The 20581-nt window shown below is 39.0% G+C and overlaps 1 protein-coding gene across 8 annotated transcripts in view; it reads right to left on the reverse strand.

Moving 5' to 3' along the window:
- usp7 (ubiquitin specific peptidase 7 (herpes virus-associated)) overlaps positions 1–18366 on the reverse strand; it is a 28280-nt gene extending 9914 nt beyond the window's left edge. Inside the window, exons 1-21 of one of the 8 annotated variants that reach the window (XM_073857369.1) lie at positions 17947–18366; positions 15240–15344; positions 14887–15085; positions 13572–13625; positions 13172–13310; positions 12994–13082; positions 12796–12904; positions 11661–11791; positions 11515–11569; positions 11341–11421; positions 11167–11257; positions 8741–8823; positions 8550–8659; positions 7689–7866; positions 2344–2493; positions 2054–2179; positions 1328–1462; positions 1077–1178; positions 866–971; positions 679–771; positions 512–579 (exon numbers count right to left, since the gene is read on the reverse strand). In XM_073857369.1, the coding sequence (XP_073713470.1) occupies positions 512–579; positions 679–771; positions 866–971; positions 1077–1178; positions 1328–1462; positions 2054–2179; positions 2344–2493; positions 7689–7866; positions 8550–8659; positions 8741–8823; positions 11167–11257; positions 11341–11421; positions 11515–11569; positions 11661–11791; positions 12796–12904; positions 12994–13082; positions 13172–13310; positions 13572–13625; positions 14887–15085; positions 15240–15344; positions 17947–18025 (2283 nt within the window). In that variant the 5' untranslated portion in view covers positions 18026–18366. Of the gene's footprint in view, positions 1–511; positions 580–678; positions 772–865; positions 972–1076; positions 1179–1327; positions 1463–2053; positions 2180–2343; positions 2494–7688; positions 7867–8549; positions 8660–8740; positions 8824–11166; positions 11258–11340; positions 11422–11514; positions 11570–11660; positions 11792–12795; positions 12905–12993; positions 13083–13171; positions 13311–13571; positions 13626–14886; positions 15086–15239; positions 15345–16617; positions 16773–17345; positions 17603–17946 lie in introns of those variants that run through there. The other 7 variants (XM_073857367.1, XM_073857364.1, XM_073857363.1 and 4 more) reach the window with 7 other exon arrangements.
- Positions 18367–20581: the final 2215 nt, after the last annotated feature.

Consider the following 20581-nt stretch of genomic DNA (forward strand, 5'->3'; position numbering starts at 1 on the left):
AGCTAGGTTTCACGTGCCTGTTGATTCAATATAATTGTTGAGCGCTCTTGCTCACGCTATTTATGTGCATTATTTACATGCTACAGTAGTTACACTCCTTTAAGATAATGTAATTAATAGTGGGAAATGATCAGTTTTTACAATTTTTGCTCTATCTATCCTCGTCCGCCAGACGTTCTACAACCTCCGCTTTAGTTTGTGTTTATTAACCCTTTAGTTTCACTTCATTTTTTGTCATAGTTTCTTCAAAATTAAGTTTTATTTAAGTTTTTTAAATATAAAAACAAAAAATGTCATCATGACGCGTATGCCCCGCCCTTTTGATAACCCCCGGCCCAACCCATCCACCTGAACTAACCAATTTTCTGCGAGAAACCCTGAAATGTTTTAACTTTACAGATAAGTTTATGCAACCGACCACTGATCTCACTATCAGAGTTTATTTTGGGATGATGATGGTGGTCTATTATTTCTTATTCTGTTATATGCCATATATTAAACATAATCTTACCTCATAGAGGATAAGGCTAGTTCCCTGCTGAAACCCTGCTCGTTCACACATAACGGGAAGCAAGTCTCCTGTTAGGGTCAGGGGAAAAGGATTTAAAATTAAGCTTGAGAAAAGAATATTTTATTAATAGTCATGCATTTATGCAATATATAACTCTGATCACTCACGTATTTTACAGGATATAGGTGTGTAGATATGCCCACAATAATTTAAGCTTCTGGTTTTTGGATCATACATCTTCAGGAACAACATAACGTCATCTGAAAGGCAAAACAAATACGGTTAAAACTTTAAAAACCAGTGAGATCAACTATTTGTAGACAGGTGGCTTATAATGTAAACTACGAGACTTACGGTCTTTGTCGAATTTGGGTAACGTTGCACCACTGGCAGCCATTTCTGGATCTACCGTTTCCAAAAATATTGTCCATGGGTTCTCGTTATCACTCAAATCGATCATCTGCATAAAGCATTGCGATGAACAAATTTTTCATGACAATGCACATGTGTACTTTACAGTAAATAAAGGTTATATCAATAAACAAAAGAGAGCACACAAACTTACAGACTTGTTGCAATCGGCTTCGTAATCCAACATGGCCGGCCGTTTAGTGCCGTTGCTTCTGGCCTGCATTGGCCAAAGTCTCATCTGGTCTTGTGGGAAACCCTGGAGAAAGAAACAAATCAGTGCGAGACCAAATCAAAATAAGTCACTAGATAAAATACCTTTTAAAACGTTACACATCATCTTTCAAATCTATGCAGGACTATAACATCATGCAAGTTTAAATAATATCTAAGTGAGTCAAGTCTTACCATAGTCTGTGAGAGGTTCTGTACAAACTCTGCAAGTGTGGAGCTTTTCAGAACTTTGAACACTGTGTATTTTACTTTCTCTTCATCATACATGTCATTGCCCTGGTGTCCACAAAACTGATCTTCTGTCACCATCTACAGGACGACACAGAGATATTGCAGCAGGTGTTAAAACAGAACACAAGACTTCAGCAACAAAGTCTTGAAATGACTCGCTTTATCTGGCAGAATAAGGCTCGTTTCATATTTCAAGTGTAGTCAGCGTGTTTATTTTGGCACCCATATTAACAGCTACAACATTCACACTGTCCACGTAAGCAGGAAACAAAGCCTATGTTTTGCTCTGTGTAGTTATACAAAAGCCTACATTTCCAAAGATTTTACACATTTTTTTTAAGACAACAAAATAACAGGTTTAATAAGTTCCACACACAGTGACGGGTACACAAAAATATCAATTTCTATTCCATTACAATGACTTCATAAAAATCAAGCGGTCACAACCTAAACTTTGGGGTTTCACATCCACTCCATATGTATGGATGTAAAAGTGTCCACTTAAAAAAGGAAGTAATCATTATTAAGTAATCACTTCATTTCCTGCATTAACCCTCAGTTGTAACATAGCCAATGTAAAAGCAAAGTGCAAGCTGTATGGTTCACACGCCAGTTAGACATACTTGAAAGGACAAAGTGGGCCATTAAATGTTCTCCATTGCATCATACCTGAACTTGCATGTAAAGATGAGCTTCCTGCCTCTCTTTTCTCTTCTGCGCCTCCACCCTCTTTTCCTCCTGCAGTCTCTCCACCAGCTGCTGGGGGATGTCTATGTCTGTGACCGGCTGCAGGACCTCACCTAAACACGAGAAAAGCAGGAGTTGATAGATTTATTGATTGCATTGCTTTTTGTGAGTTCCTCTGATGTGCAGTCAGGCGGTCACAGCTGGAGTGAAATAACACTACAGCACATTAACCACACAGCGTATGCGGTATATGTGCATGGCTGTTAATGGACCTCACTGAGCTTGGATTCTCTGATGTACACCAACATGTACGCGTTGGTGCAGTGACGAACTGATAGGTCGTCATCGTGTCCGCCGTAATTGTGCTCGATGGCCTCTTCTTTAGTGCACCGAGAGACGACGTCATCGTCGAATTTACACCACTGAGAGTGAAACAGAAGAGCGTTAATATGTAAAGCATGTGAAAGTAAATTTAGTAATTCAAAATACTCAACAGGGCATCAAATAAAATGCCAAAGTCTAAACAGTGCTAAAAAGAAAATCAAGTAACACAATACAGGGCTCCAGACTAACATACTGTATTTTTCGGTCTATAAGGCGCGTAATGAATGTGGAATGACGAGTATGTGAACTTCACGCTAGTTGGCTTGTTCGGTTAATTTAGCCTCTTTAACCTTCCAGGTAAGTTCTATATGCTATGGTTTATCGTTTAAATAACTGACAATATTACTTTAATGTACAGACATCTATTCAGCCTGCTGTTCTGTCTGCTATTGTTTAATTGAATAACTTGCCTTTCCAGATGAAATGTCTGTTCTTCAGCTTGTATTTTGTGAAATAATTTTCTAAATAAACGCGACGTATAGTCTGCTGTGACTTATATGTTATTTCGTCTTAATGACGCATTTTTGAATGATGTGGCTTATACTCCGGTGTGGCTTATAGTCCGGAAAGTACGGTAAGTGCCACTGAAAACTTACCGAATAACTCTAAATAACTAAATAATTTACCCCCCGTCATGCCATCCCAAATGTACATGACTTCATTCAGTTAAATACAAAATAAATCCTTTTATATTAAAATGACGTCAGGTCCTTATCTTATATGGGAACCAACATGGCGAAGTTCATGGTGATAACATTGCATTTCACTGCATCCGGCATGTCTCGAGAAACAGGCATGTGACAACTAGTCATATGCTGGCATTTTGAGCACCCATTACATGTCAGAAGCGCGAGGTACACGTCAACAGTTCCAGGAAGTAAACTGTTGCCTACAATCTGTGTTTTTATTGTCGTACAAGAAAAGAGATTACCATTGGAAACAATAACTTGTGTCATCTTTGAGATTTATACCTTTTGCATATTGTTAACATGTACTAATACACACACACCAAAGCAAATATAAAATCGTTAATCGGATAATTGGTGCCCTTTAACATAAAATTTTAATGTCTTGACGTCACATTTATTATTGCGCAAGCCAGATGTGCTCGTGTTCTGTGCACTGGTACAGTGGATGCTTTCGCAGAGAAGTTATTGGCCGTGCACACCAAAACTTTTACAGTGCATGTTTTCAAATGATTCCAATAGAAGGTCAGCGTTTTTCAAAAAAAGCCAGCAGCTAGCGGTTTTCTTCCACACAGACGTGTTTCAAACGGCTTAATTTGCTCTTGGATGCAAAAAAAACATTTATTCCTGCTCTTAACCCTTCCGAAAGAGTTTTTAGCACAGGGGAAAACATTGGCTGCGTAAAAAAACCACACTTGCTGTCTTTGCACTTGACTGCATATATTACATTTTCCTGTATTTGGCCCAAGTAGCTAGTGGGCGTGAAGATTAAGCGTGCATATAGATTTATTCACCCGATGACGCTCAAATACATTTCTCTGGAATCCTCTCAAGTGGAGGTTTCCGCCTTTCGATTGGCTGCCGCTGAACCGCATCATAGCTCATTACCATAAAGTAATGTCAATCCATGTGGCAGCAATTTGCACCAAAACAGTTTTTTTTATTTAGGGCTCAGTCACACCAAAAGCGTTTATGGCAGTTGCAGGCGCCTTTTTTGAATGATATTCTATGGGCAGGGCGCGTTTGCGCGCTGTTTATGTGCGCCGAGCGCCTTGCGGTTTTCTGCCGCCTGCCGCGCACGCGTTTTTGAAGGAACGCTGAGAGCGGAGGAGCGCCTGACGTCATTCACGTCTTCTAGGGGTGGGCGATATGACCAAAATCTTCTATCACGATAGGATTAATTTTATATCATGATAACGATATGTATCACGGTAGAGTTTTTTTATGTTTTAATAAGGTTAAATCTTTAATACCATAGAAATGTTCATAATTCTCACAAAAACATATACAAGCATAAAAAGAAGATAAAAACAAACAAAACTTAAGCTCTCTGAAGATAAACAGTCAGTGAAATAAGAATGATAATAAATAATTATGCATATATGTGTAGGCTTATATATATATATTTTTATTTAAGGTAGAAAAGTGATTTAATCAGGAGCAGTGAGAGATTTTCTATCAATGCTGTTTGATTAACACGAGTGACAGACAGGAGCAAAATTAGGTAACTTCCCCTTTAAGACCAAAGTCCGGATCCAATACACTGTTACACATGCGCTTTCTCTTTTAGCTGTTTACTTTCTCTTAAGACCTAACTGGTCGTGTTAATGAGGATGCTTGCAAAGACGGGAATTTTGACGCATATGTCTATTTAAGGCCAATAAAGCGGAAAAATGCTCACAAGCTTAATGAGCAGCGGTCGCGCGACTTGCGCGCTCCTCACAGACAGAAAGAGCAGCGGTTGCGCGACTTGTGCGCTCCTGAGACACAGAAAGAACGCACGCATACAGATCTTTTGTCTGTGTTTCAGTGGCTTAAAATAACTTGTTTTAAAACTGCAGTGCTTAAATACGTGTACAAACGTTACGTTTTAACTACCACGTGCATAGGAGCGTGACGTGGGCGCGTAACCTCGATAGAAACGATAGTCCAAAATCTCTACCGTTGACAAATTTCTACCGGTTAATTATGTCTACCGGTTTATCGCCCACCCCTAACGTCTTCCATTGTCCAATCGAATGAGGGGAGAGGCGGGCCTTACGTTGTGGCGAGGGAAGTTTAGTTGCTTTGAAAAACCGGACTCCAATCGCTCACTCTCTCCTGCGTGTTTGTGCACCTCTCATCCTCAAACAAGGTCAGAGCAAGCGCCCTCTTTTTAAAGTTTCTGCTAATATGACAGTTAACAGCAAAAGAGCGCTCACGCTTCAATATTTGATTGACAAGACAGCTGACTCGGTGGTTGCTTAGCAATATGAAAAGCCGCGCTGCACTGCTCTTTTTTAAAAAAAGGCAGTGCGTCGCGCCTTGCGTTTGCAAGCGTTTAAAGCGCTTTTGGTGTGACTGAGCCCTTAGGCTACTTAAAATGTATATTTAAAAAAATTTTCTTTAAATAAAAGAAATACTTAACTCTACAATTAACATTGAATTTAAGGTTATCTAAACTTATCTGAAACTTTTAGAAGCATTACTAATGTCCAAGGGTTGTACATCTTCAAAATTAACACAGTTCTTGAGAATCGTGAGAGAATCGTGATCTTTCCTCGGGGCTGTTTACACTTGTGATCCGAGCGATGAAAACACATCTTAATACCAAGTGGACGAGAGAGACACATTAAGTTTACACCTGGTATTTAAATTAGAGGTGAACCGATATGGCTTTTTCTCTGGCCGATGCCGATATTTAGAAATCAGGGCAGCCGATGGCCGATATGTTTGGCCGATGTTCTATATGTACATAATAATCAAAATGTTCTCATCATTAGCAGATATTTTAAATGTAAAAATGTCACTATTTAAGTCAAAGTATTTAAAAAAATTATGAGAGTTTTACAACCTCCTCTGCAGCATGCATTTATCAGACACAGATATTACCTGACACTCTGCTGTCATCATCTTTGATCAGTTTTTTACCATGGCTTTTATTGCTTTGTAGGATAAAATCCTTATTTGGAAAAACTGATAAATTATTTATTCATCATAAAGTTAACATAGTAAATGTCTATGTTTTTTAGTTGAGACTGTTATTTAGGGCAAATCTTTCTAAACACATTTACATTCTCATTTCTGAGGCGCTATAAGTGACTGATTGTGCTGACAGTGACGTCTTGTGAGTTTAGTGTTGGGACAGATCTGTTGTTTCAACCGTTCATTCATTCAAACGAATCCATTCAAAGGAGTCAGTTTGCGAATCGGACGCTGTTTTAATCCAGGCTGAGCAGCGCAAAACTGTAAACAAAGTGTTACTGTAACAACACGAAAAACATTTCCTCGGTGGATATGATTTGGTCTTCCGACCTTTCGCCATCGCGTCAGTTTTGTTTTGACTAATAAAAGCAGGGAGACAGTTTGAAGATAGAAAGCGTGCGTGCGCGGCTCTTCTCTCTCTATCACGCAAACAAAGATCATCATCACTCATTAATCACATGAAATGAGCCTAATTTTTGCACGGACAGTGCACAGCGAGACATAAACCCGTCGCGCTGTTGTACTGGCTGCTTAATTCGCGCAATCCCTCCATCGTTGCTGTTTGTGAACAAGGCACGGCGGCTGCACACACGGGAGCGATCTGCTTGCAGCAAGAGCCAGCGTCACGAGTTCTACAACAGCGCTTAGATGCCCGCATATGCGCCTGCATATAATCGGCCTAATTTTGCAGCTAAATCGGCCAAGGCCGATTTTTTAAAATATGCCAAAAATCTGCCGGCCGATAAATCGGTCAACCTCTAATTTAAATCCGTCTCTTTTGTCCACTTTCGACCATTTCTGTCTTGAATACTGTGAGGGGGTGGTCTGTCGAGACGGAGGGCGAGTCTCTCTGCTGTCATTCAAACGTGAGCGGGAGTAATGATGAGTTTATATGGACGCAAACTAATATTATGTCAGAGTCCACTGCTTGTTTAGCAAATAAACATGATGCACAGTGTTTTGTACATGCACATGTTAGAGCTTTCTCTGAATTTTCAGCGCAATTGATGATGTGCGTTTACACTACAAAAGCAATCCGATCGTGAATGTGGTTGAAAGTGGACGCTTTCAAAAAGTTTTGAACACCGTTTACACCTGGCATTAACGTCGTCCACTTGTGATCCGATTGACGAAAACACATGTTAATACCAAGTGTAAACAGCCTCTTTATTTTAAGCAAAAGAATTGTGATTCTAATTTTATACAGAATCTTGCAGCTCTATCATTAAAGACTGTGGGTATGTGTATATGTAAAGATCATGGTATCCATAGGTAAAAGCATGCATGGCTTATTAATATCTTGGTTATATGTAACGGTTCTATAAAACAAAATGTGTTTTATTAAACCTGTTGTGTTAGTTGTGTAGTGCTGTTTAACTCATTGACTTCTGTTTTCTCACACACAACAGAATACATCAGCACGTAATCAAATTTTGAAATCAAATGCAACACTTTCTTAGCAGTCTGGAGCCCACCAATGCAATACTTGAATCATAAAACATCTCATGCAACCCACAAACCACCCGAAAGCCAACCCAATATCAACAGAAACATAGGGGACCCCTGAAATAAAAGGTTCTCACTATTGGTGCGGTGACACTCACTTTGCCGTCTCCTTTAGGATTAAGGTAGACGACGTAGTGACCCCCGTGGTTGTCTCCGCTGTGCACCAACACCGCGTGGAGAATGTAGTTGGCCGGGTCTTTTACATCAGGCTTTTGCAGAAACTCATCCAGAGGTAACTGCTCTGGGAATTCAAACCTGCAGGGCAAAACATGAAGCATTAAACTCAGCCTGTTTCTTCAGCATCATATCACAAAGCGAGAGCGTCTAGATTATTCAAGAAAGATTACATGAGTAAGTGAGGGGAATACAGTGTACACCCTCTTAAACCGCATCCAAGTTACTGCTCAGTCAACAAGCACACTGTTTAGATGAGTCACTCTCAAGAGGATATTTTAAGAGCGTAATCTTCTTCTCTGCAGGACACACATTAATCCTGACCACCCATAAATCATAACGCTCAATTCATCCATACATTATGGAAATGATATGGAAGTGTAATGTTTTTTTTGTCTCTCATTCCATCAAGCTCTTCACTCTCAGGGGCGTTTTCCCGGACAGGGCTTATCCTAGTCTTAGACTAAAATGCATGTTTGAGCTACCAATTTAAAAACACCTTGTATAGACATATCTTAACATGCCATTGTTTTGTCTCAAGACGGACAGCAGTATTAGTTTTTCATAAGGTTTGTTTATAAAAACTATTTAAATGTCCTAATATAACTAAGGCCTAGTCCTGGACTAATCTAAACTCTGTCTGGAAAACAGGCCATCAATCTCAAAATTTACAAGGACTGTCGATCAGAACATTCATTACTACACACTAATTTTTACAGCCACTTTACATCTTAATCAAAGCAGTAACGTTAAAAATGATTTACCTGTCATTTATCTTAATGTTTTGGTCGGTCTGAGGGTCGTACATGAACCTCATGAGCTGTAGGTGCAGGATAGGAGGGAAGGTCAGAAACTTCACACCCTTTTCTGCATCCTGGAAAAACAACAAACAAGAAGCTCAGTCAATTTGGAACCAAGAGGTGCGTGTACGGGATGAAATATGCAAGGGTTTTACCTGTAGACCATGTTCCCCTGCATCATACTTGTTATCCCCATCCAGCTGTTCCACTGCCACGTAATCCTTGAATGACTCAAAAACTGTGAGGTAAAGGGAATGCGTGAACACCAAGCTCACACACTGTGGGCAGATATCATTCTTTAATAGCATATCTACAATGCAATAATGTCACCTGCGTTTGAGAGCAGAAAACACTTTGTGGGAATGATAAATACTTTAGTGTCAGATCTTCCCTGTACACCCAGAGGTCTTCATGGGTCAACTTATATCCAAAAACCCGAGGTCCGACCGAGCGGGTTCGGGTCTAAATGTTTCATGTGTGCCTCGGACTTGGATTGAATATAATAATAGTGGCATTGGGTCTTGGGTAATTTAAAATGAATGTGCTTTTAGTAGTCTTTTTTTTGACCAAAATGTATTTTCGATGCTTCGACAAATTCTAACTGACCCACTGATGTCACATGGACTACTTTGATGATGTTTTTATTACCTTTCTGGACATGGACAGTATACATACATATTTGAAACGGTTTGAAACGACATGAGGGTGAGTTATTATTTAAGTCATTTTTATTTTTGTATGAACTAACCCTTTAATTTTCATTGAGCCCTGTCAGTTAATTATAAATTCACATTTTAGTGGTTACGTTGGTGTCGTTGTCAGATATCAAAAGAAAACAAAGGGAGCAGCGGGCCAAATTGGAAAGGAGGCCAACAAGGATTTTTCTGTCTGACTGATGCGTGCGGGGCTGCAGACAGCACATTTGTCGATGCCGTTTACATCTGGGTCCAGTCGGATAAAAAAAAAAAAAAATGGTTCGGGTTGGACTCGGGTCTAATTTTCTTGTCTCGGGTCGAGTCTTTCTTTAAAAAATATATATATTTATACAAGTCGTGTTCGGATAAGAAGTGATTCGGGTCATTTTGGGCCGAGTAAATTTTTTTGGACCCGAGAAGACCTCTATCTGACACCCAATGAAAACTCTGGTACAAAATAGCATCCAAATGCAAATTTAAAGGACAAGTTCGGTATTTTACACTTAAAGCCCTGTTTTCAGATTGTTTATGATGAAATAGAACGGTTTTGACTGAAATTTTGACATATGATGCTGGCCCGGGAATCCTCGGGTGCTCCCTGCATCACCCCCCACCTCCACAATGGGTACATGTTTTATTGTAGTTTTTGTCCAATTCCATTGACTTGTATTAGATGTGCTGTGAGGTACGGTATTACTCCGCCGCCGGGTGCGGAAATGAGTTGTTTGTATTCTTGGAATTGGCAAAGGTGGATTATCGCCACCAACTGGGCTGGAGTGTCTATTATTCAAGCTCTCAACTGAAGAATACACGGGTGTGAAAAATAGGTCAAGTTTACAACGAATGGTAAAACACCTGTTGGAAAACATCTTGTGCAGCGATTTTTGTGTGAGCATATCAGTGAACACCCCTGACCACTCGGTGAGTTTCACGTCTTTGTAAACGAAGGTTTAATGCATTTTAGGAAGGATTGTTCCAGTGCACCTAATATAGCCATTGTAGAGGTGGAGGTTGATACAACAGAAAACAAAAATTCTCGGACCAGCATCATGTGTCCAAATTTCAGTCAAAACCGTTCCATTTCATCATAAACAATCTGAAAACAGGGCTTTAAGTGTAAAATACCAAACTTGACTTAAGGTTAAAAGTCTAACTCAAAATTGAATGGTCATGAACTATAAATTTATTACACACAAGTTTAGATGTTAGTGTTGGGTGATATGGACCATTTTGAGATCGCTGATACGCGATAGTATTGGGGGGTGGGGCAGTAGTTTACTCATTTATTTGTTAATTTTTTACTCATTTATGACAAGTCACTTGATTGGTGGACAAAAAAGAATCAAGGGCAACACTGTCATGACGGCAACCTTCTTAAAACTGATGCCATTAATCCGAGCGCGTCAATACGCTCTAAAATTTAATGCGTGCCACACTCGCTGTTTTTTTGCGCATGTTAATTTGAAACTATGATGATAAACACCATATGATGATGGATCCTGCTATTGGCAATATGTCTGACGATCGTCAATACACGATACATTCGCCTGTTGGCACAACCCTAATAGAAGTATAAAATTTGTCAATGATGGATGATTAAAAGTGTCAAATCAAGTAAATAAAATATTGTTTGGACTGATATTGTTTCACATCTTAAAAAAACAAAAAAAAGATCAGCACAGGTCAGATGTCCTATAGATTCAAGTATATCATATTTACATACTTTTACATCTGTCTGTGCATATGTATGCTGTATTGTGACACACTGATGATCTGCATTTGCCAGTAATTCTTTGTTTATTCAAGTGAATCGAGCATATCTCATAACTTTCTACCAAAATCAATTCAATTAAATGAAGGACAGCAAAGTTGTAAGCTGAACTTACTGTTTTTCTTTCCTTTTATGCTGAGCTGGATATCGTAGTAGTCCTCTATTCTTTCTGACCGATAATCCACATGCTTACACTGGATGTAAGACTGAAAGAGAAAACATTCAAAAGTGGTGAGAGTGAATCAATGAATCCGAGGTCAAGAAAACCCACAGGTTCCAGCTGACTTACCACCATCTTTCCTCTAAAGAGCTTGGGAATTGTGCCTTCAACACAAGTTCCTTTCATCTTGTTCTCCACATTGTCCAAAAGCTGGAAAAGGCAAGAGAAAACAGTTGCTCTCAACTGATCACCGTGTAAAAAGATCTAAAGGACTTTAGATCTAAAGAGGGTTATGGTACTCACCACTCTGCACAATTCCTGTACATCATGTTGCATGAAACTGTCTAGTGTCTCCCACCTAAAAAACAACAACCAGAAAACCTTACTATACAAGTTACATGTATGAGGACTTGAGAAAAAACCCCTCATATCCTCTAATCAAACCCTACCCAAAAGACTTGGTCAGTTTCTTCGTCCCGACAGGCTTATCACTGTGCTGGAGCTCATAGAAAACCCTCTGCAGGGCAAGGGGAACGCTTTTAGAGGAATCATCGCCCTCTGTGGGCATCATATAAACCGCCTAGAAAGAAAAAAGGCAAGTTCACAGAAAAAATCACTGGGGAAATCAGACATAAGAAACCACTCGTTCTGTTCCCAAATCTTGTGTGCTGTCTTTGAAGGCATCATGGGCATTTTAATTATTCTGCCTGCTAACATAACCCATTTTGAGCTAAAGTAGGTACAGCATACCTTTAAGGTCATTCCACAATACATGCAACAAATTTTGTTAACCAATTTCTTAAATGGTATGAGAAAGGATAAACAGTCAATTAAACGAAATTATACTGCATTAAATACTACAAACACTGTGATAAAAATATACACAGACATGCATCTGGAAGATGCTTTGATAGACGTTTCAGCGGTGACAACATAAACGGCTTCCGTTGCCCAAATTTAACTTATGGTAGACCTCTGCAAATAATCAATAACAACACAGTCCCTCACGAGTAGATTCTTTTGTAAAATGAATGTATACAATGTTAGATACAGATCTTCGAATTCTTGCCTGGCTGCAAAAAAAAAAAAAATGTCTACAAGGTAGAGGTCAGTACAGCCACTAGCCAGACCAAAAAATAATATTAATAAAAAAAGCAGACTGGAAGTTAACTTAAGGACAGGAGGGAAACCGTGACAACGCTTGTGCATTCGATGAAATCGCCTATACATAGCAACTAACGGTGCTTTCAATGTATGTTTCCTTTGCGCCATCACCTACTACAATGCTGTACCCACTTAGCTACAAGATCACCTGTAGTTTATTTAAAACGTATAATAAAATGCAATTTAAACTTACATTTGTTCGTACTCTACCACTATTGTTCGTACTCTACCACTATTTAAGCTAAAAGATCTTAAATTTACTTCAGTTTTTTTTTGAGGTCTACGAAGTTGCTGTCCATATATCATGCTCCAAATCAGTCACTTGTGAGCCAACATGATGGTTAGGAAGCTGCCTTAAAAGGGAACTTTTTGAACAGAACAAAACTAGCTGCGTAACATATCGAAAGACAGAAGTCTTACCCGCCGCAGCTGGTTCGTGAAGAAAAGAGTCTGTAGTAAGCTGTTCATGTAACATGTGGCTCCTTGGTTCTTTAACCCCACATAGCCAGTGTGTTTCTTTGAATCCCAACTGTGAATAAATCCAAAACTGACATCAGCTACTACACTTCTCTTTTAAAACTCATTTAGATTCAATATTGCACATGAAGAATGACTTACGCCACGCCGTGAGGCGCATCGGCTTGAACGTAGACCTCAAAAGTGACCTTATCATCTTCCACGAAGCCTCGCTCTGGATCAGTCACATCCTGAAATCATACCAAGACCTTATCTCAACAAGAGCTAATTGGCTCTAGTCACCTCAGCAGAGACGTTCATACAAAACGTGTAAACTTACACTCCATGACATGAAGTTGGAGAAGCCCCAGTCATTTTCCTTATGGAAGAACAAGTGACTTATGCGACGGCTGAAAGATTTCTCATCATCTTTGTAGTTGATTATTTTGAGCATTGCTTGAGCGTGACATGACCAGGACCTACAAATTGAAGAACACAACTATATCAAATTATATTTAAAACAAAATGAAGATCATGTTGAAGTAACTAAAAGATACTTGAATTACTAACTACTAAATGGTTAAACATTTTACACATCCCATTGATTGAAGGTCATCCCATACAAAACTATTACAGACCAGATGTCGTTCTACATACAATCCTTATAATATTCAACCAAGTCATGTGTTTATTTGTTTTTCTAAAAAATGATTAAGGTACCTTCTTCAGATGTAACTTACTTATTTGTGCAGCCGCTGTGATAGTTTGGCTCTATATCATTTTCGAACTCAAGTCTATAACAATCATTTCAAGACATCAAGACACACAATTTTGACTACAATGAAAGTTTATAAAGGTTTAAAAAGAACTAAAACAATGTTAAGTATGAATCCTGCAAAACTGATGATTTTGATGTGTTTATTTGGTCAAGAAAACATTTATATAAAAAAAATGGGGATAAATGCAACCTGTGCTTTACACTAATAAATCACCATAAATTTCACATAAAATCTTTTGAAGTTTGAAAATCCACACCTTCAGACATTTCGAGATCCTTGCTTAAGCCGGGCGCACACTACAGGATTTGTAAAATCCTGTCCGATTATAAAATCTGGTAGCAGTACACACATAAAAAGAATCTTGTTCGATATTCTTCTATCAAATCTTAAACATGCTCACACTACAAGATTTAAAAATCATGCACATTGCACACCCCAGGATATTATTTAGGGAGTGCTTCACATCACCTCATGGAGAAGTATAGACATTGTGACGCATTACTTTTAATGTTTACATTTGTAAGTGCACAGGCAGCGTTCTACACTCACCTGGTGTGTTTAAAGCCGCTAGGGCAGCAATCACGATACATATTTACAGACATGTCATTTAGGTAGTTGTATCCATTTATCCGCTATCTACTGGAAATGAGCTTGTTTCGCGGTCGGCATTTCAAATGGTCTGTTATTTACCTTCCTCTCTCATTGGCTATTGTGACAGTAATGATGTAATAACCCCGATTTAAAATCCTAAATATTAAATGTTTGATATGAACAGCCATATATTTCTTACAAACACATCAGGTGTAAGATTTGATTGTTAAAGGCGGGGTGCATGATCTCCGAAAGCCAATGTTGATATTTGAAATCATCTAAACAAACACGCTCCTACCCCAATAGAATCTGGACCTTTTTTTGATAGACCCACCCCACACATACACAACCCAGGCAACAATGTCGGTTTGTAGACATGCCCCTTACTGCTGACTGGCTAAAAGTGCGTTTTGGTACTCGGCCCAACTCCCCTTTCCAGAGTGTTTTTAAGAAATCATGCACCCCGCCTTTAAACATAACACATTACATGATAATTTGAGCTGAACATTTGATCGTGGTCCAGCACCCGATTTTCTCTCAGATTCTCTAAAGAAGAAATTTGTGGTAAATATGATGCGATAATCCAATAGTGTGTGCCCGGCTTTATGCAACACAACCAGTGGCCAGTGTTAACACTTGGATTCATTTTTTTAAGGTAGTAATTTTAAAGGTAGTAATTGCTTACGTAGAGTCAGACTCAGCATTGCACTGAAGGAAGAAGCCAACGCTTTTCTGGTGAGGTCTATCTGGGTAAAAGCGGGGCATCACCATAATCTTCCAGGGCAGATTTCTCACAAAACAGGGCGGGCTGAGCACAGACTCACTCAGCCTGCTGAAGCGCTCCACAACGAAGCGGAAAGTGGCTTCAGAGCGCCAGCTTGTGTCTGTTAGAAAATGTTGCGACATATTATTAGTCTGTGCGTGTAGCTCATACATTTTCTCATGACACCAATATCAAATTTATAATTTTTTTACTTGCATTCACCTGATCTCTCATGCGTTTTAAAATATTATGCTATATCTTAGTATGCTATTTACCATCCTCCATGTCCTCCTCTGTGTTGTTGTGGCCATCCGCCATAGCCACATTCCCATTAATGACAGGATTCTGTGGAATTCTTGGAGGATCATCTGGGTCCCCAGCTTCAACAATAGACAAAACAAGTAAAACTTTTTAAAACATATCTTTGTAAGAACTCTTTTTGTAAAATAAAAATAAATAAATAAATAACCAACCATTTTATTTTATGCATTGCCCTACACAACTTTATTTGTACCATTATCACTATTAAGCATTTCTATATGCAATGCCATCAAAAACCAAAACCATCCAAGAGACACACTATATTTAAAAAAATAGTAGTGGCAGTGTGGCGATATGTTCAGTAATGGCCAAAAGCAATGTCCACCCATGGATAATTGACATCTTTACGCTTTCCTCTAATATAAAATTAAATATTTATTACATTGTTTAAACAGGTGTTGCATAGTTTTGCTTGAAGGGTTAACCAAGCTTCAGATTTGGGAAGAATTTAAGGAGGCATGGAAAAAAATTGCACATGCACACATCTTATCGGGTTACAGCCCAAGATAATGACTTTTTAATAAAAAACATGAGGATCAACAAAACATTAATAACTGACACAACTGATGCTTTATTGATACTAAATTCCTTAAGTTTTGTTTTTCAGTGTCTTTGTGTATATTAGAATAAAACCCATATTCCCTGATACAGATTCAGTACCGTACTCCTCCATGTTTAGATGGTTTAATCCAATCTTCTGCGTGGGCATTAAAATCAAATTCCGTACAAAACGCCCACAGTGCATCACTTTTGGCCACTACTGTATATCTTGGTCTCAGTGCAGGTCTCTGGACAGCATCATTAGAAACGCCCCCACACGTGCAATGCACAACTTTGACTAAATGCATCGCAAAATCAAGCATCTGAAATACAATGAGTCAGACATTAGTGCCATGTTTCAGGGACTTTCTGTCTTATCGCAACCACAGGCTGGACACACGTAACAAAACCGTTCAAGAAAGCCGCAATGATTGCAAATGGCGAGCATGACTCGTTATACAATGAAGCATAAAATCCCCGCGCTACATCAGCGGCCTTCATTCACACGCGCACATCACGAGCTGGCGGCCAAGACAAACTACATGCCCAAAATTAAGTGTACAGCGCAGTTATTTATACATTTACAACAGCAAATGTGTCAAAGAGAAAGGACACTGCATTACATTATTGACTCGTTCCCGAGTTGATCCTGTCGTTTACCCCCTCCCCCAGATACGCACACCGTTAGCCGCGGTGCTAACATTTCCATTCGCAAACGCAAGCTCAAATAACTGGCAGACCGTGACATGCGACACTATCCGATGTAACCGGGATACAGAGCAAATAAATTACTTGAATCGCGGATCCTCTGGTGAGCCATCATGTGCCGCGGGCCGTGCTGTCTCCCCGATATAAACAAACACATACGCAAGCAGGCCGCGCAGAAACTGATCTGTGCAAAATACAGTCCACCATCTTGGAATAAAATTGCCATCCACTCCCCCTAATAGAGCTGCATAACTTCCTATGCGGATCACATCCAATGGAAATAATAAACGATTAATGACAGTAACACATTTAATAGACCATTTTAACAGTTTATTGTGATACGGTGTATTTTTAGGCAACCAGATCGCGTTTCGTACCGTTATCTATATAGTTTAAGACACCTACATAACTTACTGTAGTTGTCATAATCATTGGTGCTGTTATTCAGTAAGCATGTTCACTAACTGTCATTACAATAAAAACACGGCATTTGCTGACTGGAATAAACCATATAACAACTAATAAATATCCAAACAAGATTCAATAGTTATTTAATATTAAACTGCACACTACACTGTGTGGATAAGGATGCCTTAAAATTAGTTGGTGGGTCAAACTAGAATAGATTGTTGGCCGGGTTTAACTTACTGCTCAGGCCAAACCTTTTGAAGGATCATCTCATTAGGGAAATAACCAGTAACGTTAAACGTCTTTTGTCATTTGAATCAACATGGTTAACTCATTACCGATACATACTGTCCCATTTCCCCAATTTAGTACATCATATTATCATCCACAAGTGAATTACTTACGTGCATCCATTCAGCACGAGTTTCACAGGAATAACGTTTTGTTCAATAACCAACTGAACGCACTTCACCGCTTCCAAACCCCTTTCATCGTGGAGCATTAAACCCCCTGATGCTTTTCAAAAAGTTGCCCACAGGATCTACAGGTGTAAGCGAGAGCCACCTTATATAATCAGACGAAAACCTGACACAGTTTGTTAGATACAAGAGCTTAAAGATGGGCTGCGCCACGTTAATGCAGATAGCCAAAGCGCTAATAGAATAAAAATCCAACAGGAGTAACCGTCACAACAACAGCAACATTTAAAACAACAACTACATGTTATTGAATAACAACAAAGCGTAGTGCAACTAAAGTACTAAAGTAAATACATCATGACGATGGAAGAGTAGACTTTTGTTGACTGCTTAAACTCCTCATGCAGCGAGGCAACGGTTAGCTGCTGGCTAACAAGCCATAAGGGTCAAAACATGCGACAGAGCTGCCTGCTAATAAACACACAGCCAGCTAAAGAGCTGGTTTGCAATCATAACATCAGTTCTAGTGTTTTCAAACATTTAAAATCGGGATTGTTTTGATTTTTTGCACAAGGCCTTGGCATACCCTCCATCTCCATGTCCTCGGGCTCACTGAGCTGCTGCTCGCCGGCTTTCTGCTGCTGCTGGGTGTGATGATGATTCATGTTGGCGGCTGTTTGGATGATGTGATGCCTGGGTTCTTTGTCTCCTTCGGGTCGGTCTGATGGCGGTTCGGCGGCGACAGGTGTCCGGGGTGGCTGGTGTGGAGTCGGAGGACGCGGAGGTGGAGTAAACAGGTCGAGCCTTTGCGGCTGGGCCTGCACTAAGACGACCTCGGCCTTGTCTGCTGTCAGCGCCGGGGATGGAGGAAGGGAGGTCGGTGGGGGAGCAGGCAGAGAAACGCGGACGTATTTGCTCGCTATTCGCCCAATCTCGGCGCCTGGGTGAAAGGATGCTAACGTTAACGATAGTCGGTGGCCTCGGGCTTCTGATTCAAGAAGGCCCGATTAATTAAGCCCCGGCTTTTCCCCGTGGAAGTACGGGGCAAATTCAACTCGCAACCTGCAGCGGGGGAAAACAGATACCCTGTTTGTCGCTAGCAGTTGCTAGATAGCTGAAGCTAGCAAAAGTAATAAACAAAAAAATAATGCGACTCATGCGCCTCCGAAAGATTAATTTTAAATACAACTTTCTCTGCAATATTTCCAGTCCGTGTAGTCCTCCGATTGTCCCTCTTCTGGGGGGGAGCGGAGAAAAAACCTATCCATTCAAACCAGACTGTAATGGTAAATCGCACCAATTTAGAAGTTTAAAGTCACTAAGATGCACGCGTTTGTCTCGTTGTTACCACACGTGAAACTAACATGAAGCCCTAATGTTTAATTGCACCCCAAGCTGCATCGCAAACGTCTATTCAAATTAGAAAATATATTTTTTGCCCGGTCACAGCCAGAGCCTCTCTCACCCGCTCCCGTGGTTTATGATGTTCAGTTTGAGGTAAAACTCAAAATGGCGGTCGCGCTCCTCTCTGAAATGTCACATCCGCATGGAGATCCAAACAGTGGCGCACACCATTCACACAAATGCTGCCTCTTTCTGTAGTTTATTAAAACTTATCGTTTGAAACTCTACCCATACAGGAAAGACGACAATATATTTTTTGCTTTCTTGATACCACCATCTTTGTAGGTTATGTACGTGTTGAAAAATAATTTCTAACCATGACTTTAGATTTATCATCTAGCAATCAATATTACATCAACATTTTTTTACTGTTAAAATCTTCACAAACTAAACAATTTAGAAATGTATAATCAGAAAAAATAAATGCATTCTGTAATATTAATTGCTGACTGATATATTATGAGGAGAGTCTTTCTAAACCTAAATTCAGGGTCAGAAATGAACAAGGACATTGTTTTGAAAATATTTTGCTATTTTATATTCTTTTATGCATTTTTTCCATTCCAATGGGAATTATCATTATGTTGTTGTTGTTTTTTTCTCAGTCATGGCCTTTGATCAAACATGCTGTCTAGTCTGATTCACTTATACAGCATTGAGAAGCCAATGTGAAAGTGGTAGGGTGGGGGCATAATTGCACAAAAATATTGGCAGGGTAAAAGAGCAGCTGGGTCCTGTCTGCATAATCATTCATGTTTTGAAAATAAATGGACACAGATTTAAACTGCATGCAAAAATAACTCTTTATTATTAATGTTCTAAAATTACACAAACCTTTTTTATTATTTCCCACAGTTAAATAAGGGCAAATTTTAGAATTGTCACGTCCATAATTCTTGTTTCTTCTGTTTGGTTTGTGAATTTTAATTCACAGAATTGTCTCCCAAAAACCTGTTTAATTTTTTTGTCACATCCATAATGCATGCATGTTTTCCTCATCTAAAATAGAAAACATGAGTATGATATTTGTCTGATATCTGGTTTATGAAAACATAAACAGATGGATTAGTATATTGGTAATAAATGCATTACTGCAAATGTCACATCCATAATGCTGAAATTGCTCACATGGTCATTTTGAGACACTAGGACCATCATTTGGAGTACAAACAATTATTCACAGCTCATTTACATTATATAGCTATGCTTTATCAGGTGTGGAATGAGTTAACCAAGATATGTCTGAAACTTCATACAACAATAACAAAAATAAATGTAAATCTAAAAGGATGCAATTTCCTTCAAGGAAGGAGACTTAGCAATGCAAAACAAATGATAGAAAATTGCAACAACACAGTTGTCTAGACATTAGAACAAACTATAATTTACCTTCCAAAAGAAAGATTACTAACTTATTAAATTATTAATTATTTAGATATCACACTGTTTCAACCTGCTAAAAATGGCAACTCACAATAAATGTTAACATCAGACACCCTTAAACATTTGAGTAAAGTTTTCACATTACATTTATTTGACCAAAACTCTTTTACTGTCTTATATGTTTATCATGTCTGAGGGCCATGTACAGATTACACATCAAACTAAATTTCATTTTTTTTTCTATATAAAAATTATTTAAAAAAAATGAAAGCATTTTTCACAGGTAGACCTAACAACTACAAAACAAAATTAAACATTTGAATGAGTTAAAAATATACAAAAATAAAGAAAGCATTAACCGCCATGCAAAAGAATATTAAATAAAATATTTTGTTATCCGTCTGTTATCAGAGATCAAAAGCAGTCGCTCCACG

This window comes from Misgurnus anguillicaudatus, chromosome 19 (assembly GCF_027580225.2).
Source record: "Misgurnus anguillicaudatus chromosome 19, ASM2758022v2, whole genome shotgun sequence".
Taxonomy (NCBI): domain Eukaryota; kingdom Metazoa; phylum Chordata; class Actinopteri; order Cypriniformes; family Cobitidae; genus Misgurnus; species Misgurnus anguillicaudatus.